General features: G+C 53.0%; 7 protein-coding genes across 7 annotated transcripts; 2 read left to right on the top strand and 5 right to left on the bottom strand.

Annotated features, from left to right (window-relative positions):
* Positions 1–3,284: 3,284 nt before the first annotated feature.
* J4E83_002003 (uncharacterized protein) lies at positions 3,285–4,826 on the bottom strand (the record flags this gene model as incomplete). Its single annotated transcript, XM_049328955.1, has 3 exons — positions 3,285–3,679; positions 3,907–4,108; positions 4,227–4,826. 3 exons carry the CDS (start codon positions 4,824–4,826, stop codon positions 3,285–3,287), a joined length of 1,197 nt encoding a protein of 398 aa, XP_049191927.1.
* Positions 4,827–13,904: 9,078 nt separating this feature from the next.
* DBP2 (ATP-dependent RNA helicase dbp2) lies at positions 13,905–16,517 on the bottom strand (the record flags this gene model as incomplete). Its single annotated transcript, XM_049328954.1, has 7 exons — positions 13,905–13,951; positions 14,004–14,165; positions 14,217–14,345; positions 14,795–14,902; positions 14,952–15,920; positions 15,971–16,137; positions 16,432–16,517. The coding sequence occupies 7 exons, from the start codon at positions 16,515–16,517 to the stop codon at positions 13,905–13,907; spliced, it is 1,668 nt and encodes a 555-aa protein (XP_049191926.1).
* Positions 16,518–16,999: 482 nt separating this feature from the next.
* On the bottom strand, positions 17,000–18,711 carry J4E83_002001 (uncharacterized protein; the record flags this gene model as incomplete). Its single annotated transcript, XM_049328953.1, has 4 exons — positions 17,000–17,605; positions 17,668–18,363; positions 18,440–18,522; positions 18,579–18,711. 4 exons carry the CDS (start codon positions 18,709–18,711, stop codon positions 17,000–17,002), a joined length of 1,518 nt encoding a protein of 505 aa, XP_049191925.1.
* Positions 18,712–19,867: 1,156 nt separating this feature from the next.
* On the bottom strand, positions 19,868–21,225 carry J4E83_002000 (uncharacterized protein; the record flags this gene model as incomplete). The annotated part of the gene is made up of 3 exons (XM_049328952.1): positions 19,868–20,871; positions 20,929–21,055; positions 21,112–21,225. 3 exons carry the CDS (start codon positions 21,223–21,225, stop codon positions 19,868–19,870), a joined length of 1,245 nt encoding a protein of 414 aa, XP_049191924.1.
* Positions 21,226–21,417: 192 nt separating this feature from the next.
* Positions 21,418–23,382, top strand: J4E83_001999 (uncharacterized protein; the record flags this gene model as incomplete). The annotated part of the gene is made up of 7 exons (XM_049328951.1): positions 21,418–21,557; positions 21,612–21,698; positions 21,762–21,899; positions 21,949–22,064; positions 22,113–22,157; positions 22,207–23,283; positions 23,345–23,382. 7 exons carry the CDS (start codon positions 21,418–21,420, stop codon positions 23,380–23,382), a joined length of 1,641 nt encoding a protein of 546 aa, XP_049191923.1.
* A 250-nt stretch (positions 23,383–23,632) lies between these two features.
* Positions 23,633–25,174, bottom strand: J4E83_001998 (uncharacterized protein; the record flags this gene model as incomplete). The annotated part of the gene is made up of 2 exons (XM_049328950.1): positions 23,633–24,266; positions 24,315–25,174. The coding sequence occupies 2 exons, from the start codon at positions 25,172–25,174 to the stop codon at positions 23,633–23,635; spliced, it is 1,494 nt and encodes a 497-aa protein (XP_049191922.1).
* A 708-nt stretch (positions 25,175–25,882) lies between these two features.
* On the top strand, positions 25,883–26,523 carry SEC11 (Signal peptidase complex catalytic subunit; the record flags this gene model as incomplete). Its single annotated transcript, XM_049328949.1, has 2 exons — positions 25,883–26,175; positions 26,295–26,523. 2 exons carry the CDS (start codon positions 25,883–25,885, stop codon positions 26,521–26,523), a joined length of 522 nt encoding a protein of 173 aa, XP_049191921.1.
* Positions 26,524–27,175: the final 652 nt, after the last annotated feature.

Below are 27,175 nucleotides of genomic sequence, written 5' to 3'. Positions count from 1 at the left end.
CCATTGAGTACACATGCGTCTCGGCCGATGTTTTCGCTTTGTTTACTAACACTGCTGAAATCTGGCAACATCAGACGTTCGTCGATATCATACACAAGTAATGCTCGTCCAGCATCATCATCGGTGAGATGAACATGCACACCGAGCACCAGAGAATTTGCCCTTTCACAGCAGAGCCCGACGTGGCGGGATCAGGGTTCAAAAGGGCCATCATGTAGGTAAGCCTGGTAGTCGGCTGTTTAGGTGCTACAGGGCCCGTACGTCTGGCATCTGTTGCAGGGAGGATTGCGTGATTAGTTTCGTGTGAGGCGACGCTGGCATTGTATGGACGGGAATCTGCGCCGCTGTTGCTTGTGTCCTGTACGAGGCGAGACTGCTGTGCCTGTGCTGCGTGTGAGGTGGTTGCTGTTGTTGTGGGTGCTTGGAAGCGGTGCACAAGACAGATCCGTCTGCGGCCACCGTTTATGACCTGAACGGTCTATCGTGTGTATCTGCAACCTCACGATTGGTAGACCGGCATGCTCATTTGCCTTGACGCGTTGTCTGACGAACAAAGATCCAACGGTGGCACAGCGCCAGTAGATGCACGCCCACATCCAGGACCCTCGTCCCCTCGTGGCATCGGGACCGAATCCTTCAGCCCAGGCTACTGCTGTGTAACATGTGCTACCCAGCCCTTGACACGTCCATGCCTTAACCAGCGACAGTAGCACAGCGAGCGCATGCACACCATCCTGCTAGTTTCCGCCGTCAGTCATGGACTGGCGGCGCCGTTAATGTCTGCCACGCCAGCCAGCGCCTGCCACTCCCCTGGCTAGCTTGCAAGCCCGCTACCCCAGTGCCCTTTGCAACGGCGCGCCCAGAAAGCAACCCAAGGGCCAGCGCTCGGAGCATCAGCGTAGTTTGATCGGACAACGGTCTGATGTGCCACTAGACGGCGATCGTGCAGATGCGCCTTTGCAAGATGCTAGCGTGTCGATGGTAATTCCTAGTCGGCTTCGCGTTCAATGTACGCATCTCGATGTGCATCGTCTGCGGAAGTCGCTGCGATAATCATCGACGTCGCCTATGCCCAGCTTCTTTGTTGAGTCGCTCATCCTGGCAATTTGCTGCAGAATTTTCTTTCCTTTGGCGCGGCGGTTTGCCGGTGAGGGACCCAGAAAGAGGCGTCATCACTCATGCGCATTCGGATGACATTGCCCAACACGATCACCATCGGAATCTTTGACCCAGCGTGCCGCGGCAGGAAACAGTCCATGCGCCACCGTTCTCCAAGATAGAGCTTGCTTTTTTCGTGAGTGGAGAAGAGTGTGTGGGAAACTTCGCCAGCCATTCATCGAATGCATCTCTCCTGCCCCCAGCGGACCGTTCGTCAGGGCGCGAACGCTCGCATGACCAAGCAAAAGTGATCCGAGGATTGCTTCGTGCAATCGTAATCGATGACACGGAGTAACAGGCCATACGCCCCTCCCCTCTTATTCTCGGTAATATTGAACAGCGAATATGCACTCTCGCCGTCCTATCAGCGCTCACGGCGGCTGTCTCTCGTTACACAAAATCACCCACAGGCACACTTACTGCACGCGAGACGACCACACGCATACACTTCCCATCGACACACCGAGCTTCCGCTTGTGTCGCTATTCTCGCATGCAAATGTCGAGTGTCATATCGGCATGCAATTAATATATTTTGACTATACAACCATCATGCAGCCATAATTCCTTGTGCCATTCCCACCCACATTCCGCTCCTTCCCTATTCGATACGAAGAGTGTGCCTCAGAACTCAGTCGAACCCAGGCGGTACTTTCCATTGACCCTGAATACGAGCCTGCCCTCCTCATTGTGGTATGTGTGCTATGCGTCATCACCGGCGTAATACAACCTGCCTCCAACTATGTTGCGACATGGCCATGTGCAATCGATTGGCTGCTCGCGTTCAGATTATTCTACATGACACCCCTGCCCCGGGCGAATCAGCACGCAGGTCGGAGCCAGCAGAATAAGTCGTGTACTCGAGTGAGGTGACACTTGAGAAATTCGCGGTCAGTTTTTGAGCATTTGTGGTCTGATGCCTCGATGCGATCTGAATCCGAGACGGGGGGATGCTCGGGCAGTTCAGTGGTCTTGCAGTGTGTGTGCGTACGTGGCGGCAGGCATGCGAGTGATAGAGTGAGGAGCTGATCACCGCTGCGAGGGCATGGACATGCATGTGGTGCTAGAGCCTTGGAGTGTAGAGAAGCGAGGCACGTCCTGTAAGTCCCATCTATCTATGCTGAGCCTTGAAACACGCACAGACGCTGAGATGTCTTGAATACGTCCAAAACAATCTGGTCTGGCCATGGAGCGCCTTCGCATCAATCATGAACTAAACGAGACATGCAGACAGTCGGGCAAGTACGGCGACAGTGCAGTACAAGGCACGACGTGATATAGACGTACACGGCAATGTCTTGGTTGGGGAACGGTACGCTTCAGTCACAGCGTCATCTTTCCGCACCCTTTGATTAGCTTCAAGCGGAACCGTCTGATCATGCGACTATACATCGTGTGAAGTACACGATACCGGAGTTGGAGGCAAAAGCTGACGGGTAGTATCATGGTGACCCAGAGTCAACTTCACATTGGTTTGTTCCACGTTGCCTGTGCGAGGACACGAAAGCGGAAACAGAGGCTCCAATGATGCCCAGCGATGTTCCCAAGAAGATCACACGATAAGCGAAACATGAGAGCAAATGAGCGATCAGATGAAGAGTAATAGGTAGATTGTTTCTTGTTTCAAACGCCTTTTTGCATGCAATGGTTCTAGCCCCCAATATGAACAGGTCTGTCTTCGGGATTTTGGAAAGCCTCTTGAAGTGATGGAAGATGAGAGGAAAACCGATAACGCAACCTGCATAACGTATGTTCGAACAGCTATCCTCGCCCTCACTTTCATGGTATCTCTCGAGACATTGTAGCAACTCCCCGACATCGATCGTTAGACCATTTTCAGACCGAGCATCGGTGCTGAAGTAACCTCCGTTGTGAACACAACCAATTAGAAACATACAGCCGCCACCAAATGGAAATGCAAGCACCGCCCCATAGGAAAGATGCTGAAACTGTTGCATAGGCTCGCAACATATAGGCAAAGAACCACCGTAAGGAGAGTCGTCAAGACTCGCTTGCTCTATGCGACGGAGCAAGCGAGTGCGCTTTTGGTATACCTGAATCTTGACCATCTTAATCGTCTTTAAACAGGTCGTCGAAGGGGTCGGCTTCTGGACTGGCAGGACGTTCCTAGTGGTTCTGCTGGTACATTTGCGGGTTTTGTCCGTAGGGCGACTGGGGGTAACTGCTGTTGTTACTATTTGGACTGTTGTACGCATTGCTGTTGGGGGTGGCATACTGAGCCATGCCCTCGGGGAGACCTGGACTCTGCGTGCCGTACTGAGGAGCAGTGCTGTTGCCAGAGGCTGCAGGTTGGTACCCGATGGGAGGAAGTTGGGGATGTTGAGGAGGTTGACCAGGGACGCCGACCGCCTGTCGCATCTGTCCATAGACAGGCGCTTCAGGAGCGCCTCCTTCGTGAGCGCGCTGCTGCACGTCGGCGCGGTGTCGCTCTTCGTCGGCTTTGCGTGCAGCCTCTTCCTCCTTCTTCTTTGCTTTCCATTCTTTTCGGATTTCTTTGAACTCTGTAAGGTGAAGTTAGCATCGTATATCAGGAGTGTTAAGACGCCAAGAGAATTAGGCATGGGTCGACAGCTATTAGCTTCCGTCATGAGAAGCTACCCAGTGCAGCGGGGACACGACCATTATGGCGCTGCGCCAGCACGATCCCAAGGGCCAACCTAGCGCACTAGTTTTGCAAGGGCCACAACTACAACAGCAATTGATGTCCCATGAAATGGAAAGAACATACCTTCAGGAGTGCGCTTTGCGCCGTGCGATTGCATTGTGACGTGCGCATTCAAATGATTCAGAGTACCATATGCTTTCTCGCAACCATTCCAACCGCATTTGTACATGCGTTCAATTTCTTCATAGCGCCGACGTGGTCGCTTATGTTGTTGTGCGCCAGGAATGGGTACAAATGAGTATACTGTGGATAGCGGATGTCCGCCCTAATTGTGATGGTCAGTTTAAGGGTTCGACCACGTTGTGACAAACGAGTAGCGCGACAACAAGCGCATGCGACGCGTGCCGGCTAGCTGGTTGAAATGCGAAGCTAGATTTACTTACAGTGGGTGGTCGCTGAACTGGAGAGACCATTGCAGGCGCAGGTGGCCCAGAAGTCGCAGGATGCCCGTAGTGCATACCTGGCTGAGGGTAGTGGCCTGCCCATTCAGGTCGCGAAGGGTACCCCATGGGAGTTTGGGGCTGCCCTGGGTAATGCTGCATGTCGTGGTGAGGTGTGTAAGGCGAGTACTGCTGCTGGTGGCTTGCATATGTTGGGCTCGTCTGCGCGGCGATTGATGGATCTATAGGAACATCCGAGTCAGACTTGAGTTGTTGTGGTGATTGATGGCCATTTGCTTGACCATCTGGGAGAGGCATTGACGGACTCTGTTGTTGCGCCATACCACCGGGTGCTTGCCCTTGAGCGCCGGGTTGATACGAACGTTGAATGTAATCCGGAAACGACCCTGATCGAGCCGACGAAGGATTCAGACTGTAGTCTGAATTGGGGGTGAGGTTGGAGGAGCGAGGATCTGGTCCCGGGGGAGGGTATTGCGCAGCAGATGCTTGATCTGCAGAGGTTCCCTCAGAAGCTGATTCAGGAAAGGTTGGGTAGGGCGAGCTCAAACCTGACTGCGGGTAGTCTGCTTGCCGTGCGTCCATAGACTGTGTAGATTGGCGAGGTGTCGAGGGTAGCTAGGCTCTAAGCTGAGGTTGGATGGTTGGATGCGTGCGCCCACGAGGAGGGATGGCTGCAGAGATATGTCCGTCGCAAACCGTCTTCGGATGATTTGCCGCGGTCTGTGGAAGACAGGCAGCTAGGGCGTATAAAGACGTAGCCTCAGTCGAGCCAAGAGAAGCACAGCCAGAAAACCGGAGAAGCAATGTGGTCAGGCCGTGGGTAGCGTGGAAGTTAAACGCGGATGATTTGCAGACGGTGTGGTTTCCACGACGCCCAGATGGAGGACAAGCAGTTCGGCAAATATGCACCGTCGAAAAGATAACGCACGGAAGGCGCAAGCTCGAGGACACCGGGGCAGGGGAGCAGGTTAGCGGGCAGAGATCTCTCGAATCGCGGAGCAGTTGGCGCGGTGCAGAGTGAAGTGCAACGCAAAGGTTACACAATCGGTGCTAGTGGTTGACGAGCTTGCGCTGCGGGTCTGCTGGGGCGAGAGTGAATTTGGAACACAGCTAGTGACAGCGCGACCTAAAGGCCTTTTAGACTGGGTGGCGCGCGACGTGGATTGGCCACCAATGGATCGGCCTGGAGGGACTGACGGCTTACCCAGCAGGCCTTAGCACACCAGATGAGGTAACGGACGGCCGTAGCGGCGAATACAGGGGGGCCAGTCTAGTCGGTAAAGCCGAGCCGTGACAATGGGAATGGTTACTGTTCTGGGTTGAGTGGCTAGGACAAGGTTGGGATGGCGCTCGCAGCAGAGTGTGGGACGCTGGGCGCTCGAGGGTGGGCAGGAGGGGCGTGCGGGTCCGTGTAGAAGTGGCGCTAGTGACGAAGAAACCGGGTTGGGGTGAGCTTGTTCGCCGAGGGTGAAAGGGTGCGTAGGCGGCCACAGAAAGGGCTGCGGTGGATGCGCGTCGCTGACTGGCTCCGCAGCCACTGATGGGGCAAGAAACACAGTCGGCCCGTTGGGAAATCGATGACTGAAGGTTTCGCTCAGACTCTGGTTCTCGCAGCACTCTCGATTCCCAGAAAGCTCAACTAGGCCGAGCGAGCCGAGCGATCACCTCCTGGCCGGACAGCGGGCTTCCGTGCAAGTCTACAGTCGAGGCAGCGCAGTCCCGGCACGAGAGCAGAGGATGTTGTCGGAAGCGCGCGCACCTGCTCCACGGAAGTAGTCCGTCAAGGGTGGGCGATCTGGTGCCGTCTCTTACGGGCCCAAGTGACTCGCGGCGTGGCAGGACAGGCAGGACAGCGCTGTGGGGTGCCTTAGTGACGAACGCGCCGGGAGAGCGGCGATCGTCTTGCTGGTGGCAGTTGCACGTGTAGCAGCGCTGAGGCGTGCGACTTGGTGTGCCTGGGGTCGCGAGCTATCGCCGGTGACGGCAGCGTTAGAGCCAGGTACCGGTCGCGCTGGTGATGATGGATGAGCTGGGTGAGATTCGCGATGTAGGCTAGAGTGAGGGCTAACGCAGAAGCTGGTTAGACACCAGAGTGGCAGCCACTAGTGAGAAAAATAGTCCGACAGCATGGGCACGGGCCCTTCTCCGCTGACTAACCTGACGTACTGACCGCCCTTTGCACCCGTTTGCGCGCTGCAGGCCTCAGCAGCCCCGGCAGCCAGCCTCGGCTTCTGCCCATGTCGTCGCCGCCGCGCGCGTCCTCGTGGTGCTGTCGCGAGACGTGCAAAGAAGAGGCGGCCATGTCTTGAGGCTGAAAGCTAGCCCGCCGCGCTAATGGCGGCATGGTACAGTCGCGCAAGGCCTAGTACCCAAACCACGTTAGGGGAGCCTCGAGCTATACACGACACTTCACATAACACCTGCGCAGCTGCTCTCTCCAGCATCGCCGCCGCCGCCCAAAAGTTCTGCCCACGACACCCTCACCACACGGCCGGGCAATTGCGGGCCTCGGCAAGAGCGGCCTGCAAAACGTCTGTCTGCATGCGAATATTGGACACGGCACAGACCTCGAGGAGCGGCAATAATGCCCAATGCGTCAACGAGAGCGAACCCCCAACCGACGTCTCCAGTGCGGTGTGTGAGGGTGAAAAGCAACTTGCCACGATTACCCGCCGCCGACTCTTCGGTCCGTGGCCGTCATCGCTGTCGCTCGTATGGCCTGCTGCGAAAATGAGAGCTCTGCCATGCCTCTCGCAATCTTGACGAGCATCGCATCGCGGGTCCAGCAATACACGCAGCCAATCCCTGGCTTCCGTCCATCCCGCCTCGTCGCTGACGGCGAGCTGACTTGTCCGTCACGGACAGTCGTCATCAACTGACACGATTGCCCACACCAGCGGTATCAGCCCGAGAGTTTATCCTCGCGCCGCGGCTGCCATGATAGGCACGACGCTGCAGCTGTTTGAAATGCCCCCCCTCTGCTCTCGCTCTTATTTCCGCTTTCGCAGCATCAAATCTCAGCACATCAGTGCATCTGGGAGCGTGACTTTTTCCATGATGATGTTTGACCCTTGCACGTCCGTCAGCAGACCCAAGATTGCTGCGTCTACCCACGTTATCGGGCGTATATTCCGACCTTACTATTTTCTTGCGTCTGCTTGGCCTCGAGCGCACGAAAACGTCGGCTAGCACTGTATCTCGCTGCTGTCAGCTTGCGAAAAGTGGGCCCTGGCTCTTCGTGTATCTTTGCTTCTGCACGCTGCAGTGTGCGAGTCTCGGCAGCCGTGCAGCACTGTCGACTGCCGCCGTCCTCGTCATGTCCATCACATCGCATTGCATCAGCGACGTGGCCTACCGCATCTCCACTACTCATCAAAAACAGTCGTGCGCCCCGTGAACAACAATGAACATGTCCAAGACATGTCCTATTCAATCTTGAACGCTGTATGCCTGATCCGGTTGTCCGCATCCGATGAGCCCTGGCCCCAGCCACTTCTCGCATGCCCACGGCCCTCCCTGCAATCGCCCGCTCCGTGTGCTCGTCATCGATGTTTTCAACATGATTGTTGTGGAAATGGCGGTTACAATGCGGATTGTTTTGTGCCCCCAATAGAATATGCGCTGCTCGTCCACATTTGACGTGATTGGACATGCACAACCAAGAGTGATCGGACCCAGGATCATACGAGCAGAAGCCGCTAACTATCGCACACACGCCGTCGAACGGGAGCGGGAGGTAATCTCGATCACAGCGCGAACACCACGCCGCGAGTAGACTATGTCAACTTCAGACTCTTGGTGCTTCTACCTCCATACACAATGTTCTAGCGTGATAACTGCAGCATTAAGGCGTTTCTCGAGTCCATCCCAGCACCACCGTCAATGTGCCCCAGCCGATGCCCTTGAAACAGAACCAGGATTCGCCGTGTCAAAAGATGACGGTGAGGACACTACATGCCGCGCAGTACTCAGCCGCTTGCAAGTGTGATAGAGGACGTATTCTTAGCGACGGCTAATGTCTGGCACTCCTCGTATCCAGGAACGCTCTCATCTGCTGGTGGAAGTTGGGCGAGCGGGTGACACTACAAGGGCGCCCCTGCCCACAACACGAAGTGGGTCTGTGGCTGTTCCACGTCTTCGGTTGAATAGATCCGCCGCACTGCTCTCACGTGGCTGGAACAGTACGGAGATGTTCAAGCCAGGTGAGCGATATTTTTTCAGTCATGGCGGAGGAGGTTGGCGAAAGCACAGAGTCTACCCAAACCACAGGTCACAGTATGCGGGCGGGTACATACTGGCCGACTTCAAGGCCGGCCAGGAATCTTGGTAACTGTCAAACCAATGTCACTGCTGCATCTTGATGCACACACATACACACATACACACACGCATCAGCTGCCCGTGTCCGAAAATCTTCGCATCTCTCGTTAACTGACACGCGGCATTGCGCGCAGCCCAGCGGGATACCTTCCGTCCATAAATTGAGGTAGCGGAGGCGACTTCCACATGCCACCTGCAGCGCTGTAGTCATGGGCCTGGATGCATGATACCCTTGTTACAGAAACCTTGGACCTCTGCAATTCTGCACAGTCTCTCCCCACTGCAACCCACCAGCAGTCTAGGGGTCGGCTTCCATGAGCTTGCACTAGCCTGATCATCAGGCGATTTCAGTCTGCCAGGTGCTAAGGTACTATGGCGAAGTAGACGTGCGTGGCCATGGTGGTGGTGGTGAAATGCACACATGCACGTCAATAGCTAGGCGTGTGTATGATGCTGTGTGCGACGTCGGTGCGAACTCCGGATCACGCTGCTCCCGGGGTCGCACAACGCCCTGTAGCGCCTTCCTTCTTCAGTAACCCGCGCTTTTGCAACTTCCTCTCATCACAACTGTAAACATGTCCCCTAATCTCCCCGATTCGCCTTGGCCTGCTCTGGACCACGTCCACTGTTCTTCGCGATGCTCCTCGTCTGCAACATCGAAACCTTGGTCATGACATAGTTCTGCATTTCCCAACCCACTTTTGTTTGGAAGGCCCATACTAAACCATTGGCCGTATTACCCGACACACCATCTACGGCATTGACAACGGCCATGCGCATGCCAGCACTCCGGTTTCTGCGGAATCATGGCCCACCCCGTTTGGTAATGTAGGTGCACCCGAATCACGATCTTCCTTGACAAATAATGCTTCTTCAACAACCCTACTTAGTTGCCCGCGGGAGCTGCACCCAGAGCCACCGAAGAATGGCCGACGTTGGAGCCCGCAGATCGTCTCTGCCTCCTTGTCTCGATGCGACATGGCGTGAGCTTGGCCTGCGCGCTGTGCCTCATCCCAGTCGTCACCTGCATTTGCTCCAGGTCTCTCTTGCTCGTCTGTTCTTTCCCTACCTCCTCCGCCCATGACTACGATGCGTTAGCGGATCTGAGCGCTGCTTCGAACGGACATCTTCACTGTTCGACTGTTCCGACTTTCTCCACATTCCGCTCTCTGCAAATCTTCCCGACCCCGAGTCAAGAAAGGCATCCGACACACTTTGTGGGAGCACTGTATCCGATGGCCAGGCCACAGGGTCGGTCCTTTCCAACCCATGAAAACGCAGTCATGAGATGCATGTCTGTCGGCATCTACCCGCTACAAGTTGGCGCGAAGGTTTCTGACGACTGTCCCCAGCCCCCCGTACTTGGAACACGTCGAGTCCCCGTCGAAAATCGATAAAGCTTGTTGTGTGTTAGTTTACAAATGTGCACGATGAAACGGAGTCTAAAGCTGGGCCGCCAATTCGCCGGGCAATAGCGCGATCTAGTTCCAAGATGCGATTTTCTGGTTCAGCACAAGGCTCATGCGTTCCAGTACGTAGTTAGTGGCCGGCGACCTGTCACCCACTGCCCGAACTACAGTTCGTGCAAATGCCTTTTGCATGAAAGAACACGAAAGCGAGCTGCGTCATGGGCCTTTGGCTTTGTTGAGCCACATCTTCCCTGCTGTTGGTGTTGCCATCGTAGCAGCAGCCGTCTCTTGCGGCGCTTGAGTCTTGGTCTCGGTGGCAGGGATGCCCAACCTTTACTCCCTATGGCCTTGCTGATCTTCATGGGCCTCGATTGTGCGGAGTTCAAACGAAAAGATCAGCCATAAGACACATTCCAGATCTGGTGAACCTCGGGACAGTCCTACCTTGCGGTAATTATTGCAGGGCACATCCACAGCAATCTCGAACAATCCAACGAAACCCTCAATGGACATCGCCGTGCTCGCCTCGTGACGGTCATCTGCAGTCGGGCTACCTTCCGTGGGTAGCTGTTTCCGCGGAAAACCTGGAAGTCTTGTCACCAATACGACGACGATGATGATGTCCATACCCGGCTGCACCGGGAGACACCTGCTGGGCGAAGGCGTGTTAGTCAGATTGCTTTCTTGGCGTTGTAACATCTGGTGCGTGACGCCCCAGTGTCAGACAGCGAGTAATTTACTGCACTCTGACGTTGCAATCGATCCCGCTACTGCACGACACCGAACTTAGACCGCGACTCACACTCAGATGTGGGGTATGGGCAACCGCTTCTCAAGATTTGCTTTCGCTTCCATGGATCATATCGATCACCTAGAAAGACGTCTACACTTGTAGTCCGTCCGTCGCGTTCCTCCCGCATGAGCGGATCATCCGCTCCTTGAAAATGATCGCGTCTTGCGCCATCGCAGCGATCACTGTCCGGTCAGCGGCTGCTCCCTGCCATCATCTTCATGCGCAATCTGCCTCGTCGCGATCTTGGCTTCTACTCTGTCTCGGCTCTATTCTTTACGACATCTCTCACTTGGGGTATCATCAGGTACGGTGCTATGGACCAGTCCATAGAGGTCGAAACCACTCAAGTGTCCTGATTATTCTTTCCTCACCTAGCCCAAGGTACAAGTTGGAATAGATGTATCGTCATATCATGTATCGACACGGTTGCCTAGATAGTGCGGATCCAGTCTTTAGGTAGTCGTCATTCGGGACGCCCCGGGAAGGCGTCTATCCTACAGCGAGGAAGCACCGAGCGTTCCGTCTTTCTTTCATCCACCTGAGCGTTTCCATATTAGCTCTATATTATCTCTCGATAGTACTACCGTGGTCTCTCTTACCAAGCGACTAGTTCGGTCGATATGATTGTTGGGCAGCTCGAACCGACAGTTATGTTATGTACGTACACGCGTACTCATCATTATTTGTCCCACCGTGTTCACTCTTCCCAGAAACTTTCGTCATGTATACGTTTCAAATCTCACAACCATACTTACTATACGATCGATTGTTTTTACTGGAAAATGCGTGCGGCTCGGATCAAAGATCGCATGCGTCGCTTGAAGGCCCAGGAATGTCTATCATCAACGCCTTCCTATGGGCAATTCAGGGGGTTAAGTCTGCCCACGGGCATCCAAAATGTTGTACTTCCAGGGATTTGGTGTAATCGTCAGCGTGAGTGAGTGAGCGGTTCTGCCTTAGACCCTGCATACATATGAGTTTATGATGCAGACAGTGGCACCTCCCAGCCTCCTCAAGCTTCGTTGTCTATCGTGGCTATTCTTTCCGTTCGCAATATTCATTCCGGTCTTCACGAGCGCTCAAGCAAGAGATGTTGTTCTAGCCTTCACCCTCTGGCCACAAGGTGGTGTGTTGGGTGAACGATGTTCTGGTACGTCAGTCATGTTTTCTCGCTACCACTTTATTGTGTCTTGCTCATCAAACGACCAGAAGTCCTTACTTCTACATCCTGAAGCACGACACATGAGTCCAGAAACTTCTTTGTAGCTCCACAATAAAGTGATGCGTACCAGACACCGACGACTAATGAGTAGAGGTATCAGGCAGTCGCAGTGGGGCTATGGCCACGTTGAGGCTGTGCATCGCTGTTCACGACCCCGTATCCGAAGGCAACCCCGAGCCGAAGATAATGACCAGTGTCCCAAGGGAATAGTGAGGAGTGCGCATGGATTTCACCATGAACCTCATTCCCGCAGCAGCTGCCGCGTCATGAACCGTGGACGCAATTCCAAATCTTTTCGAGCGCAGTCGAAGGGTTCACGGTGATGGCTTAAAGAGGGCAACGGGTCTGCTCGTGTTCCGGATAGACACTGCTTATCGGCATAAAAAGCCGGTGAGAATACAGTCCTCAGGCGGAAGATCGCACTGTGAGAAAGGACATATATAACATGAATAACGCCTTAGTAATACTGCGACCAAACATTGTTTTGATAGAATCTGGAGTAGTTGACGATGCGAACATTTGATTTCATACCGTGTATACAATCAAGCCTCGATATCATGTCAAGGTAACAGACATATATCGCCTCTCTAGATGAAGTTTTCAAGTTCTTTTTTCATGAAGGATGATACAGAATCAGATGCCGCTGCATACATACCAGTCTTCTTGGATGCTCTAAAGCATATGTATGCCTGTAAGGCACAAGCTTCTGTACATGAGCACAACAGCAATATGTATGAGTTCTTGTTTACAATGATAGACCGACGATGTCTCCAGTGTATACCTGATACAATGTACCGTCTCAATATTTATTAGATTATACGACAAAGTCATAAAAACAATCAAGACATTGTGCTCAACCGTATTGTTATAACAGCTACCTGAATCCATATACTTTGATAGCACCACATCAATATGTACCCCTACGATACCAGCCTGCAATGACATCGAATGGCAAAAACGAACACACAGGATGGCGCGAAGGCAGACACCCCCGAGTCGCGCTATCCACCCTTCTGTGTAGCTAACATATCTAGTCGGAATACATAGTCGTTCTCTATGTGCATGTTGCGCTCTTGACAATCGTGCTCTATCTATTTCCCTTTCTTCTGATAACATGTAGTCCTTGTCTTCCTCTAGAAGAACTTCAATTCGCTGTTGCAATAGAATTATACCTTATCTCCTCTCTTACGAGATCGACATGAGACAGCTGATGGATCGGCCTGTACTCACCTCTTCGCAGAGGTTCCACCAGACATTAGATGTGACCGACAGATCCTGCGTCCAGATCACATGCGGCCACTTTGACAAACAGGATGTTGCAGCCGCCATCATGCTGATGAAAACAAACAGCCTCGATTAGGCGGCGGACTTATTCAAAGGGTGTGGGTAATGTTCAGCGTTTGCGCGTCGATAGCGAGAGGTATAAGCGACGTGTCGAGTCGTCTGGCTATAACAGCTCATCAGTCAACTACAGGATTACATTATGGATCCAGCACAAGGCAAGGCAAGACAGTCAGATGAAGCGGATAGCATAGTAAGAAACGCAGTACGTGTATTCTATATCGCTATTACAGTTACAGAAACTTTTTCTGGACATAAACGCCACCAGCGCCATCATGCAAGGGATTGCTGAATAGGCGCAACCTCAATAGAGGAAAACAAAACAATGCCAGTCTAATGTAGAAGAACCATGCTACCATACTGAAATCGTGTCCATGCATGAAGATCAAAGCTCTGTCCATGGGGTATCAGGGTACGACAGAACCTGAGCAGGTACAGCGGCTTTCCGTCGCACGAGAAATGGGATGAAAGATGAAGCAAGTCCGAAACGATTGCCTCCAACGCCGATAGCAGGTTGGAGAAAGGGTGCTCATCGTTCTGACAATGTGAATAAGCAAGTGCGATGGATAAAGTGATCACCAGCGGCTGTTGCGGATGGGATCGCTGTTACCTCCGGTCCAGCCTGAGATGGGCGTTAGATCTCGCTCGGTGTCGAAGGGACTTCTACCACCTACCACCACGGCCTCCGCCACGGCCTCCACCACGGCCGCGGCCACCTCCCCAGCGACCACCACCACCACCGCCGCCACCGTAGCGGGCCATCTCGTGCAGACGAGGATCAATCTGCTGCTTGGACTCTGTGAGAATCTGGACGAGATCACGAGCTTGCTTGGAGTCTGATGAATCTGTTAGTGAATGGTGTGCAGAGTAGGGTCGAAGATACATACTGTCTGTGGTGAAGAGGGTGATGGCAGTACCGTTAGCGCCAGCACGACCAGTACGACCAATGCGGTGGACATAGTCCTCCGAGTTGTTCGGGTAGTCATAGTTGAACACGTGAGTAATGTTGCGGACATCTTGAAGAGCAAAGGTTAGTGACTGATGAAAGGAACGAGCAAACGACGATCATGATTGGATCGCGTGAAGCTGCAGTATGTTGCATGCAACCGTCTCTGTGCGCTACAACGAATGTCACGGCATCAAGTCCAGTGGGAAGGCTGTGGATGTCTCCTGGTCCAGAAACCCTTGGAAGAGAGTGCGACTTGTGTAAGTCAGATATCTCAAGCAGCTTGCTTCAGTAGTACCTTGGTAATACCAGAAACAGAAGATAGCGAAGACTGAAAGCTTCGCCAGCGTAACCAAGGATCCCTGGGGATCAGATTCGAGAGAGGCAAGCCCTGGACGATGTCATGGGAGCGAGTGTAACGAGCGCACAAGACGACCTAAGCAGAGCACAATGGCAGTTCACGCATAATAATAGTTGGGGAGGTGAGGAGGGGGGAGTGTTGGGGGTTTGCAATCATACCGATACCACGGGAAGCCACGTCGGTGGCAACCATGATGGGGCTCTTGCCCGTCTTGAATTCGTTCAAGACCCAATCACGCTCGTTCTGCTGCTTGTCGCCGTGAATAGCTGGAGATGAGTTAGCGGTGATCAGTTCATGACATGCGGTTTAACTTACAAAGCGCCGGCCAGCCGTCCTGACGAAGGAATCGGGTGATCTCGTCAGCAACGCGCTTGGTACCTGTGAAGATGAGGATCTTGTTGTCCTTGTCGCTCATGATGGTCTCGAGGTGCTTGGCCATGCGGTCACGCTTCTCGAACTCTGTGCAGACCTCGACGATCTGTTGAATGCGGTGGTTGGCAGAGAGATCCATGGAACCAATGTTGACCTGGATCCAGTCCTTCTGGTAGTCGGCAGCAAGCTGGCGAACTTCCTTGGGCCATGTAGCGGACCACATGCAGGTTTGACGGTCAGGGCGAATCTGTCCGATGATCTTGCGGATTTGAGGCTCGAAACCCATGTCAAGCATGCGGTCGGCCTCGTCGAGAACCAGGTAGGTAACACGGCGAAGGTTGGTCTTTCCAGCCTCCAACATGTCGATGAGACGTCCAGGGGTGGCAATGCACACCTCAACACCGCGCGCAAGGTCACGGATCTGGGGACCCTTTGGAACACCTCCGTAGACGCAGGTGTTTCGGATGCGCGAGGACTTTCCGAACTTGCTGATCTCTTGCTGAATCTGGACAGCAAGCTCACGAGTGGGCGCGAGAATGAGGACGATGGGGCCATCGCCGGGGGCGAGGAGAGGCTGAGCGTTGATGTGAACGATGGCAGGAAGACAGTAGGTCAACGTCTTTCCGGAACCGGTCTCGGCAACACCAACAACGTCGCGACCAGAGAGAGCCATGGGCCAACCCTGAGCCTGGATAGCGGTGGGCTTGGCGAAGCCCTGGGCCTTGACCTCGTTCATCACGTATGATGGGAAGCCAGCCTCGTCGAAGGTTGTGACGGGCTTGGGAATGTTCTCGCCCTTGACGGTCATCTGGTGCTCCTTGCGGTATTCGGCAACCTCGGCTGCTGAGCGAGCAGTAACAGCGGGATCCTCCTTGTAGAAGGACTTCTCGAACTTGGGCATCGTGTCGAGATCTGGAAAGCGTTAGTGTTGCGCGGAGCCTATACGAGACAATGGAACATACCCCATGATTGCTGCTTCAGGCCCTGGCCGAGTTGCGACATGCGGTCGCCGCCGTCGCGACCGCCGCCAAAGCCGCCGCCGCCACCGCCATAACCACCACCTCCTCCACCGTAGCCACCACCGCCGCCGGAGTAGCCACCACCACCGCCGCCGCCGTAGCCGCCGCCACTAGATAGATGTTAGCAGATGTCGCTGAGATGAGATGAGTGACAGAAGGGGGCTTCTACGTTGTCGCATCGAGTAAGCGACCGCCCGCTTCGACTGTGAGACAGCCTGACAGGACGATCGAACTCAGACTGCGCGCAGAATGGAGAGAAAGAATGGTAGCAGATGGAGGGCTGTCCAAGAACCACGACTGTGATGCCGTTCCCGTGTGAAGGGGGTGTATCGTCCTACCCGTACGATGCATAATGGCTTGTCGAGTTGTTGTAAGACCCATATCCAGCGTTGCTGTTTTCGTACCCGTTCGAGTAGCCACGGTCACCACCGCGACCGCCGCCGCCGTATCCACCGCCGCCGCCGCCGTAACCGCCGCCGTAGGAAGACATGATGTGAGAGTGTGTTGTAGAGACTGGCGTCAAGGGGGAACCGATCGAGTAAGGGAGCGTGGGTCGAAGTCTGGAGACTACGAGAAGATATTAGTTGCAGTAGAGCGACTGTAAAAGTGTCGCGTGTTGTGCGATAAAAGAAGCACAAATTGTAGAGTTGCGAGTTGGGGTGAGAGGAAGTCAGAGGGCAGAGCGCGACAGGAAAAGTTGCCTTGCCTCTGTTGCGCTTGCACATTTTTTGAGACGCTAGCGCCGCTAGCACCAGGGTCTCGCCCAGTTGGGTAAGGGCGGAGCTTGCCGTTATCAGCCCGGGGAAGCCACCACGAAAACCGAAGACTATGTCGCCACTGTGGGCCTTGCATCTGGGTGATTGCGAAGCATTTTCCATTGCGACCCGCATATTGCACGCCTAGTGCCTACTTCTCGAAGCAATGCGACAATGTGAAAGTATACCGATGACGAGACAACCCGATGCTTTCCCATCAGATAGGATACAGTCCTGTGCCCTGGTTCTCACCTTGGCCCATCACCAGCTCTGAGGCCCATGTCCCAGAACCCCTTCTCCATCTATACAGCATTAGCATGTTACCGACTGTCATATTCAGCCTAGCACTCACATTTGTAGCGTGTATGAAGATTTTGGCCAGCTCTTCCACCCGGCTCGGACTCAGTCCCTCGGCATGCTTCTCTACCAGCTCACTGCCCCTCATCATCGCTTCCCTGTACTCTTCTGCCACATACTGCTCAATCCACTTCCAGTACTTGCTTCCCACCCTCACGGTGCTGGGATCTTCGTAGAGACGTTTGGCAATAATGCCGTAACCGATGAGACAAGGCAAAAGCGCAATCTGCAGAGCAAGATAGTCTTGCGACAGGCCGATGTCGAGCACATAACGGGTGTATGCCGTGGTGGCCTGGTCCTCTTCTTCTTCGATGATGTCGGCCTCCGATAGTCCGTACTCTTTACAGAAGTCGATGTGCAGCTTGATCTCTTCCTGGAGGGTGACGACTTGTTGCACGGAGTACCCAATGTCTCTCAGATTGCTAGATTTGTATGCAGACAGCGCGTTCGCTCTTGCAAATTGGACCTTCCTACTAGTCAGTTACTCTCTTCTACACGGGAAATGAATATGTTTCAACATATACTTACTAAGAAGAGGTAGTCCTGCACAAGGTAGTACATGAACTTCTCCACTGGCAATGTCCCAGCGCCCATACTCTGCACGAACTCGTGTTGGGTATATTCCTTCCACGGCTTCTGCACGTCTTCTCGGTCGAGCAGATAGCTAATAAAGTTGCCTGGCGTGAAAGGCAGCATGTACATCGAGTGGAAATGGTTGATGGGGCCGCTTCCCCCTCCCATATCGACAGCTGTCTTGATGCCTGCTTCAACGTACAGATTGGCCTTCTTGACCGCCTTGGCCATCGACATTCCCTCCGCCAGATTACACGCAATAGCGGATGCTAATGAACACCCTGTCCCATGCGTGTTCCTCGACTGCAGATACGGGCTCTCTAGCATTGTGACTCCAGTCTCACCCACGAGGATGTTCAAGACGACTTCCCTCTCGCTGTCGTGCGTGCTGACTACCCGGCCGTGGGTCAATGGTAAATGGCCCCCCTTCAGTAACACCCATTTGGGTCCTAGTGACCGGACATGCTGCGCCATCGAGACGATGTCATCAACATTCTTCGGATCAGGAATATCGTACCCGGCCGTTTGGAGAAGCAAGCGAGCCTCAGGAAGGTTTGGTGTGAGAAGCGTCGTGTGAGGCAGAAGGTGTTGAATCAGGGTTTCGATGGCTGATTCGGGAAGGAGCTGTGAGCCAGATGTTGACACCATTACCTGTTCAAGTAGTCAGCACAGCACGGAGCTCGTTTTGGTTCATATAAAGGGATCTAGAATGAAATCTGAGACGTACAGGATCAACGATACTGGTGTTGATCTCATGTCTCTTCAAAGCATCCGCAGCGACCATAATGGTCTCAGCAGATGCAAGCATGCCTGTATCTTATCAGCACATTCACCAAAGAATGGTGTCTCTCTGAATGTCATCATACCTGTCTTGACCACATCCACGCCCACATCTTCACAGACAGCATCGATCTGCTTCCGCACAAAGTCCGGCGGGGTATGGTGGATGTCCTGGACGCCTAGTGTGTTCTGGGCTGTCAAAGCAGTCGTAGCCGTCATAGCATAACAGCCATGCGCTGCAATGACCTTCTGATCTGCTTCTAGTCCGCTGTTGGCGTGGCAGCATGGTTAGTGGTGTGTGGCTGATGAAGGGCGGATGCATGCACGCGTACGTACGCCCCACCCGAACTGTCCGAGCCAGCGATTACTAGAATGCGTCTGGGTGCCATTGTCGGTCGAGAAGAGTATGCAGGCGTTGCTTCACTATCGTCTGGATATAACATGGTAAGATCCCCTACATCGTTTTCTCTAGACAACCCTGGAGCCCCACCATCCGCAAATACGCGTACGCGAGATCCACGTCATCGACTCGCACCTTTGATGCTGTCGCAGGCCGTGGAAGCTGCGCAGCCGACGCTGTGGAAGGTTGCACAAATTCGTACACCTGTGCGCGTGCTGCCTTTGACATCCTGGATGATATCCAGTGTTCTATCAATTATACCTAGGTCAGCTTTGAAGGAATCCATTTCCTAATATTGAAAATTCGGTAGATCAGCGTAAGCAGAAGAAGCCTTGCCAGGCATCTTCAGTAACGTAAAAGTCTGAGCACATTGAGTCGCTTCTGTAAACAAGCAAGCATCTCATGGACCGGCCACGCCGACCCGCAGGTATCAAGCCACCATCGCCATCACGAACCCCAAGAGTACCATGTGCCTCATCGCGCAACAGAGGAAACCATTTCGATGCATCTTTCTTCTTTGCCTCTTCTAAAGCGTACTACACATCTGTGTATGATGCAGTTGGATAGCTGTAGTTCATGCACGTGTTCTTCAGGATGTTCAGCGTCCCGTTCAATCGACCAGTCTAGTGAACTAGTACATTATACTTGCGACTTCTCTCATTTGTGACATTATGTGCGAAACAGCAATAATGCTGTGATGTGTGCGCGAAGGTTAACAAACATTTCCTCCCTCGGAGTACCACACTTCCGGCAGTTTAATCTTAACGGCTCCATTGCAACCTTACCACAAGTCTCAGAGTTGATAGCCTCCATGATCTTGCGGAAAGACAGGAGATACACTAGTTGAGACGGTGCATAAGATCTGATAAGCCGCTGGCATCGGAGATGCGAATGTATACCCATTGCGACAGCTGGAACTTGCTTTGGGCCTTGAACAGCCACTTCGTGCAATATGCGGTCGTCAGTGTCAGGCGACTACCACAGTCCTTTGATCTGCGATACACGTTGCGTAGGCTCAAACACTTCATTGCTGTCCGCCGTATTCGTCTTCGACACACCACCACTGTCCGTGAATGTTGGAAAAGCTGCAGCATCGTTGTTGGCATTCGCGTCCCATCCCAGAGTCTCTTCCTTATCATAGTCTACCGGCGCCCAGGCTGCGTCCTCATCCTCCGGTACGAAGAGGCTTTCCGAATCGTCACGGGCAGGTTGTGCTTGCAGTGCCGAGACTTGACGAGATCCTGGATTCCGCACTCGGCCAGAGGCATCGCGTCGCGATGCTGGTTGCACAGGCGGTGGCATATTAGATCGGAAGCTGCGACTCTGTCCACGCTCCGCAGTTGTGGTTGAGGTCGTGCGAGAGGTTTGTCTGCTGCTCATTGCGTGCGTCGCAGGTGTTGGCGCAGATGGAGCGGCGGTGTGGTTGCCAGAAGTCATTAGCGTAAACTCACAGAGCAGCCCATCGCTTCCATAGCTGAACTGGAGTGGACGCGCTGGCTGGGAGTAAAATGCCTTTAAGCTTGTCTTGATTGTGTCTGCATGGACGACTATTGCCTTGAAATCCTTGACGTTGATGATGATGTGCATACCCGCCTGCACAGTAAATTCCTCGAAGTCGGAAGTATTGACTGCGACGGCTGTGACAAGTGGATGCTTCAGGATTTCCTTCCCGTTCGAGATCTTTTCTGTGTAGCTCTTAAATACGCAGCGTCCGTCTTCACTCGCAAAGATATCGAGCATTTCGGTCTTGGTACCAAAATATTCAGCGTACTCCTTCACAGCCCCGGAGTGCATGCTCCACCTGTTTTTCGCCGCGTTGCGATCGAACAGTGCATGCATGACGTCCACGGCTTCATATGTGAGCTTGTAGGTCTTGATGACACCCTGGTTGCAGATCATCTTGACGATGAATCGACATTGCGCCTCGGTTTCCCGCTCTTGCACACTGACTTCACAGCGATCGATCGCACCATCACGCCCTAGCGGGTCGTACAAGCGACTTTTGAAGACCGATAAGAGCGCTTTGGTGTACATACTGCACGTGAAGCGGCCGTCAGGACCGCCATAAGTCGGCACACATTCATAGCTGGCGAAGAAATGTCGACCGTCTAATGTGATGGCGGCGTATGCGGATTTGGAAGAGTTGAGAGCGGTAAATGTGAACTGACGCAAGAGGTATGAGATGCCGGACTGACTAGAAGGAAGAGCGGCAAACCTACCTTTTCGCGACGCGCTTCAATGGCTACAGTCTCGCTGAACTTGCCGAGGCAAACAAGCAGATCGTGAACCTTAGACGCTGCCTCGGGCGTCAGGGTGAAGTTGAGGACAACCATTTTGCCTTCGTGCGACTGCTCGCATCGTCGCAGGGTGTTTGGGTGGGATCGCGACGAGCCCCGGCGACCGAAAGCGGGAAGAGCGCGTCAAACACGCGCTAGCGCATTGACATCATCGCGCCTACTCTCATGGGCGCCCATCCATTCACCTTTCCTAGGAGCACGATATCAGCCCTCCTTAGTGCAAACAAAATGACTCAGTCAGCGCTGCCTGATGATATTCTGCATCTCCTATGTGAAGAGCTTGCGAATCAAGAACAGTTCGACACACTCTTCAACTGTGCTTGCGCCAGCCGTGCTCTCGCCGTACCTGCATTAACTCATCTGTACAAGTATGTCGCATTGGCCTCGCTGCTTTATCGTCAATTTACTGACACGATCGTTAGATCTCATCATCTCGCTCCTGTTCGAGGTGGAGGAGAAGATCTCTATGGCTTACCAGCTGCCACCAAGCTTCTCACGATCCAAAAATGGTACGTAACTTTTACCGTACGAACTGTATGAGAGAGAGACTGACTTCTTACACCCATCTTTAGGTCCATTCTTTGGCGATCAATTGTCGCATCTGCACTCGATGTCACACTATTCCCATACTGCCGTTATATCAAATCGCTAGACTTTCGGGATCTGGGATATCTCCTCGATGACGACCAATTCCGTGCGAAAGTTTCCAAGTCAGTACAGCTTCGATGTCAGACATCACCAACTCTGATTGTAAAATAGGCAATTCTTCTCTGGGCCGTTGAAGCAGTTCGAGAAGACTGAGACAGGGACGAACATCAAAGGCAGAAAGTATACTCGGATCAAGACAGCGGATATCATCGACGCGATTGGTGAAGGTTTGATAAATGCGCGAAGCTGTTCAGTACGATACTAACGTGGTTCAGTGGTCACACAGCATACTCCAACCCTGGAGATCATCAGCGGTGAACGTAAGTACATCCTTCCTCTCAACATTCGGATATGAGCTAACTATACTAGTCCAGCCTGGTGCTCTGGTACGATGGACGCCCCGGCTTCCTCGACTACAGAGCCTTGAGCTGTGGGACGGAAAGCCTCTAGAAGACGAACTGGTTCATGCATCTATCTACGACCACTGTCCGCAGTTCAAATCTCTTATGATCTATACCTGGGTCTCAGAAGACAATGATCACAAGTTCGCCAAATTCCTCTCCTCCATGCGACCGAACACGCTCCAAACACTCCAAACCATCAGCGACGTCAAGGCCGGTGCCGAGTCACTACTAGCTCTCAATCACCATGGGAACTCATTAGAAGATCTGAGACTGTGCGTTTCGAACGAGTCAATACCGCACCTCTCGCTACTACAAGGATGTACGGCTTTAAGAACGCTACGCATTGAGGACATCCATGGTACTGTAGACTTGGAAGCGACGGAACATGACGTCTTCCTCGAGACGACTGCCTGGTTACGCAAATGTTCAGATCTACAACGCCTCAGCTTCTCGAAAATGCAATCCGGAGCCGCACTCATCACGCCCGTACTGCTCGAAGAGAAGATACAACTCAGCAGCCTAGAGATAGACTCGTACACGCTAAAAGATCACAAGACGTTCCATCAGGCTCTTGTACACCAGCAGTCTTCTTTAAGGGTGCTCTTCCTGAGTGGCGATACCGATGGCATGTTTCGAGATGATCTGGATATTCTCGTGGACTCTTTGAAGCAATTGACAGAGCTGCGAGATCTGCACCTTATTCTTCCGGAGGTGCTGCGGGATGAACATCTCGTCACCATTCTCGCTGAGCTCACAATGCTGGAGGATTTGTACGTAAGCGGCCTGGAGCTCAACGACATTGTGCTTCCTCACCTCGCCAGCTTGCCAAATCTACGTACTGTTACCATCTCCGGTATATCCAAATTCACCATGGATGGTCTACTGGACTTTGTATCGAGACTCGGACCGGGTAATCAGGCCATCCGTGTCTCGATAGACATGGCAGACACGGATACGCTGCTCTCGGAAGAGGAGTTGACGCTGGTAAGGGATAATCTTGCGGAGAAGGCTAGTGGTACGTTGGAGTACATGGCACTTCGAGGTATGTATCTGCGCGATGAGCAGGCGACAAACAAGATGGCATACTGACCACATGCGCCTAGATCCGAATGTTCCGGAGTTCGAAAGCGACTCCGACTGAGGCTTGTTCTTTGCACTGTTCACGATACTGCGATTGAAGCTGGGCAATTCGGCTTGTCTGTTGGATAAAGGATGTGAAAGAGGCTTCTGGCAAGACATGCTCAGGGCTGGAATAGCTTCTCCAAGTACAATGATGAAGATAATAAGGGACTTGTTCCTCGTCCTCTCTCAACCTAGAAGAAAAACATGACTGAACTTTTTGAAAGCAAAACAAGTAGATCAGAAGAACAACCCGATGAGCCATGACATACTCAGTCCATGTCAGTATCGCTATCTTCTTGACTCTGATCAATGCATTTCTTCAGCGCCAGAATCCTCCGCTCGTAAACGTCTCGCTGCAACTCTGGGAAGTGTTGCAGCAGCTCAATGAAGCTCGACCTCAAGTGGTCATCCCTGAGGTATGGCCACCAGTTTTCCGCAATGTATACGGCCAAATGTTCCTTGAGATATTCATGGGAGATTGATGTTGTATCCTGTGCGAAAACATGTCGACAGAACACCAATATTTCCAACTTCCCCGGCTTTATGCCCTTCAGCTTCTCAGCGACATGTTCCAGCATGTCCCACATACCCAAAACCTCCGCGGTGATCCACGCCGCAACACATTGTGCAAAGGCTTCGTTCGCTTCCTCACCCTCTTGCGGGTTCCGATGACCAAATCCATCACTTTCTAGGTATTCTGCGATAAATGTGAAGTCTTCGGGGTTAATGTCGACAAGAGCAGGGTGTTTGAGCTCCCACATCCCGGCGTCATTGTGGTCGATCAGGAGGAGGCCCTGCTTGGAGTCTCTGAAGTATGGACGGTCCCACAGACACGATATTTGCAGGTTATAGACTTCTTGGTCAGGCCCGACCAATACTTGTACGAATTCCTTGCTTTCTGAGCTAGATTCTGTTAGCTGAGAGGGTATGAGAGATTGATAGGAGACTCACAGCTCGCCCTCGATGGTATCGCTGATTGGTTCTTTCCGACCACGTCCCACGCCACCAAGCTGATGGTCGAGGAAGCCTACCTGTTGAAAGTGTCTCTGTCTCGATTCGGCCGTTCTTACCTCAGTCGAGTTATGGGCGCTGCTGTCGTCCGTTAGGTCTATTGGCGTGTCTCTGCGCATATTCAACCGATCTTGTGGGGATGGTACGGCCTGAAGTTGTCCATGGTCTCTTGAGGGCTGCGATGAGCTGGCGGCAGGTCTCGACGGTGCTTCCCATGCATTCAAGATCGTATCTGGAGCTCTGCTGGAGCCGGAGACGACAGAAACGCGACGATTGGCTGGGAACCGCGCAGGTTTTGATGGCGACTGTGATGAAGTCGGTGGATGTGAGAAGCTGTTCGCAATTCGCCCTTTCGACCGATTACCATAGAATTCTTTGCGGCTCTGCCGGAGAGCCTGTCTCATTTCTGGATCTGAGTCTGAATCATCGCCCGAGTCGTTCATGTTAGTGTCCGAGCCCGAAGCCTCGTTGGCTAGATTCATCAGTTGCTTTCGCCATTGATCAATGCCCATATGCTCATCAAGTGCTTTGCTCGCCATCTCATATGCATCACCAAGTCCTGGCGTGATTTCGATAACCTCTTCGTGCGTGTAGGGCGTGAAAGGGTCGTACTCCCTCATGTCTGCGGCATGCGCCCAGCGACTTGTCGAGTTAGCAGGGTCAAGACATTGTTCAAGCTTCAAGTTCCTTACAAGACCAGATCCTCGCCCATCAGTAAGACCAGAGTTGATTTCCCATGTGGACGAGTTCCCAACACGTCCCCCGGTGCCATATTGTCGTCGCAAATGACCGCCGGCCATAGCGGGAAGAATAAACCAGGAGTCCTATACTGCACCATATCGCCTGGCGATAGCCGCATCGTGATGACCTTGATTATGTGATGTGGGGTCGTTTGTTTGGGGAGTGACAGATAGGAATGAGAGCTGGTGAGCGACAGTTGTGTGACAGCTGTAGATCGAATTTCAACCTATTGGGAGGAGGAAGAATTGAGCAGTGTTGTATGTGAGCGTCAAAACGAAGCCTGACATAACTAGACATCGTGTGGATACGTTCCCAGGGTAAAGGTGGGCTTCGGTGAGGGCCATCATGCCAGGTGAAAGACGAAAACAGACCCTCACGCGCGACAAGTCCCTCATAACCATTATCAGACCGAAACATGATGAGGCTAGGGCTTATGAGTCGTGTGCCGCTATTTGAAAGTGTCGTGTGTTGTTATGGTCAAGTAGCAGAGAGGGATGCGGAGTTCATAGCTCACATCTCGGAGGTTGACTAAGCTGCCCGCAACAGCGAAGCCAAGGACATCTGGCTTCAACATCTCGACCACGAATTCCCCGACGCGCAAGTCGCCGCGCCGCCCACCCCTACACATATCCCCGAATACGCCTGCGGTGAATTCATATTCTCAAGACGCGAGTCTACGACCCGGTCGCGCGCCCCACGTCCCACTCCACGATCAACGAGCGCACCTCTACCTCCAACCTTCGCATCAGCATTCCCGATCCGCAGCTATGTTGGGCCTTGCGAATATGCAGCCGCGGCAACTCGCCGCACAAGTCCTGAACTTCGCGCTCGTCCTCTCAACCGCCTTCATGATGTGGAAAGGACTGTCCGTGGTCTCCGACTCGCCCTCGCCTATTGTCGTCGTTCTGTCGGGATCCATGGAGCCTGCGTTCCAACGAGGAGATCTGCTGTTCCTGTGGAACCGGGGCGCAGATACACAAGTGGGCGAAATTGTGGTGTACAACGTTAAGGGCAAAGACATCCCGATCGTGCATCGCGTTGTGAGGAGATATGGAGGAGGGTGAGTCGCGCTCTTTCCCTTTCGCTGTGACTGAGGTTCTCAATGAGGGTTGGAGAAGTCAAGATCAGCTCGCAGGTTTTCAGACGTTACCACAAAGCTCACGCTGACCCAACTACTAGCAAAACACCCCTCCGCCTCCTGACCAAGGGCGACAACAACCTCGCGGACGACACCGAACTCTACGCCGCCGGCCAATCCTTCCTGAACCGCAAAGAAGATGTCATCGGAAGCGTCGTCGGCTTCATACCCTTTGTTGGATACGTTACCATTCTGCTGAGCGAGCATCCATGGCTGAAGCAGGTCATGTTAGGCATGATGGGTGTGATGGTGGTTTTACAAAGAGAGTAGTGCTTGCGGATTTGCATTGGGTACCTTTCACGTTCGAACGATATCTTAGCAAAAGGTGGACGAAAAAGATACGTGGCAACGATGTGGTTGGTCTCCCCCTTGACTACCATGATCTATGTGTTTCTGCTGTCGGGAGGCGGCAAAGCTAGGCGTTCAAATCATACCCAGACAGTGTTCAATATTTACTAAAGTCGAAGAGTTATACCAGTCATTCAGTTCTCATCCAGCTACGTTCTTTAGACCGTAGACAAGCGCCTCACGCGCATCTTGCATTCACTAGTGAGCACATCTAAGCACACTTCAGGACTTCATTTCCTAACAAGAGATTAACCTCCTGCACCTTCCCAATGCTTCCCAAAATGACGTTCACCTACCTTCCGTCTACATCACTAAGACTTCACTCCCACGCGACACCCCCGGCAAAAAACACACCCCACCTTCCGTAAAAGAGCGGCAAAAAGAAAGCAATGCGCCGTACGGGGTTTGACTAATTGATTGTTAGCTCTACGATTCGAATTAAGGCATTGTTGGTATTTCATACACCCGTGATCCCCGCCTTGTTTGTCGTCCGATGTACGATGGGAAGGCGATAGCATACCACTAGCCCAACGGCGCTTTGATGCACTGATTGATTGATGGATTAGGAACGAAT

This window comes from Alternaria metachromatica (genome assembly GCF_023757995.1).
Source record: "Alternaria metachromatica strain BMP 0045 chromosome Unknown scaffold_3, whole genome shotgun sequence".
NCBI classification, from domain to species: domain Eukaryota; kingdom Fungi; phylum Ascomycota; class Dothideomycetes; order Pleosporales; family Pleosporaceae; genus Alternaria; species Alternaria metachromatica.
The sequence above is the reverse complement of the archived record's forward strand: the minus strand, read 5'-3'. Positions and strand labels throughout refer to the sequence as shown.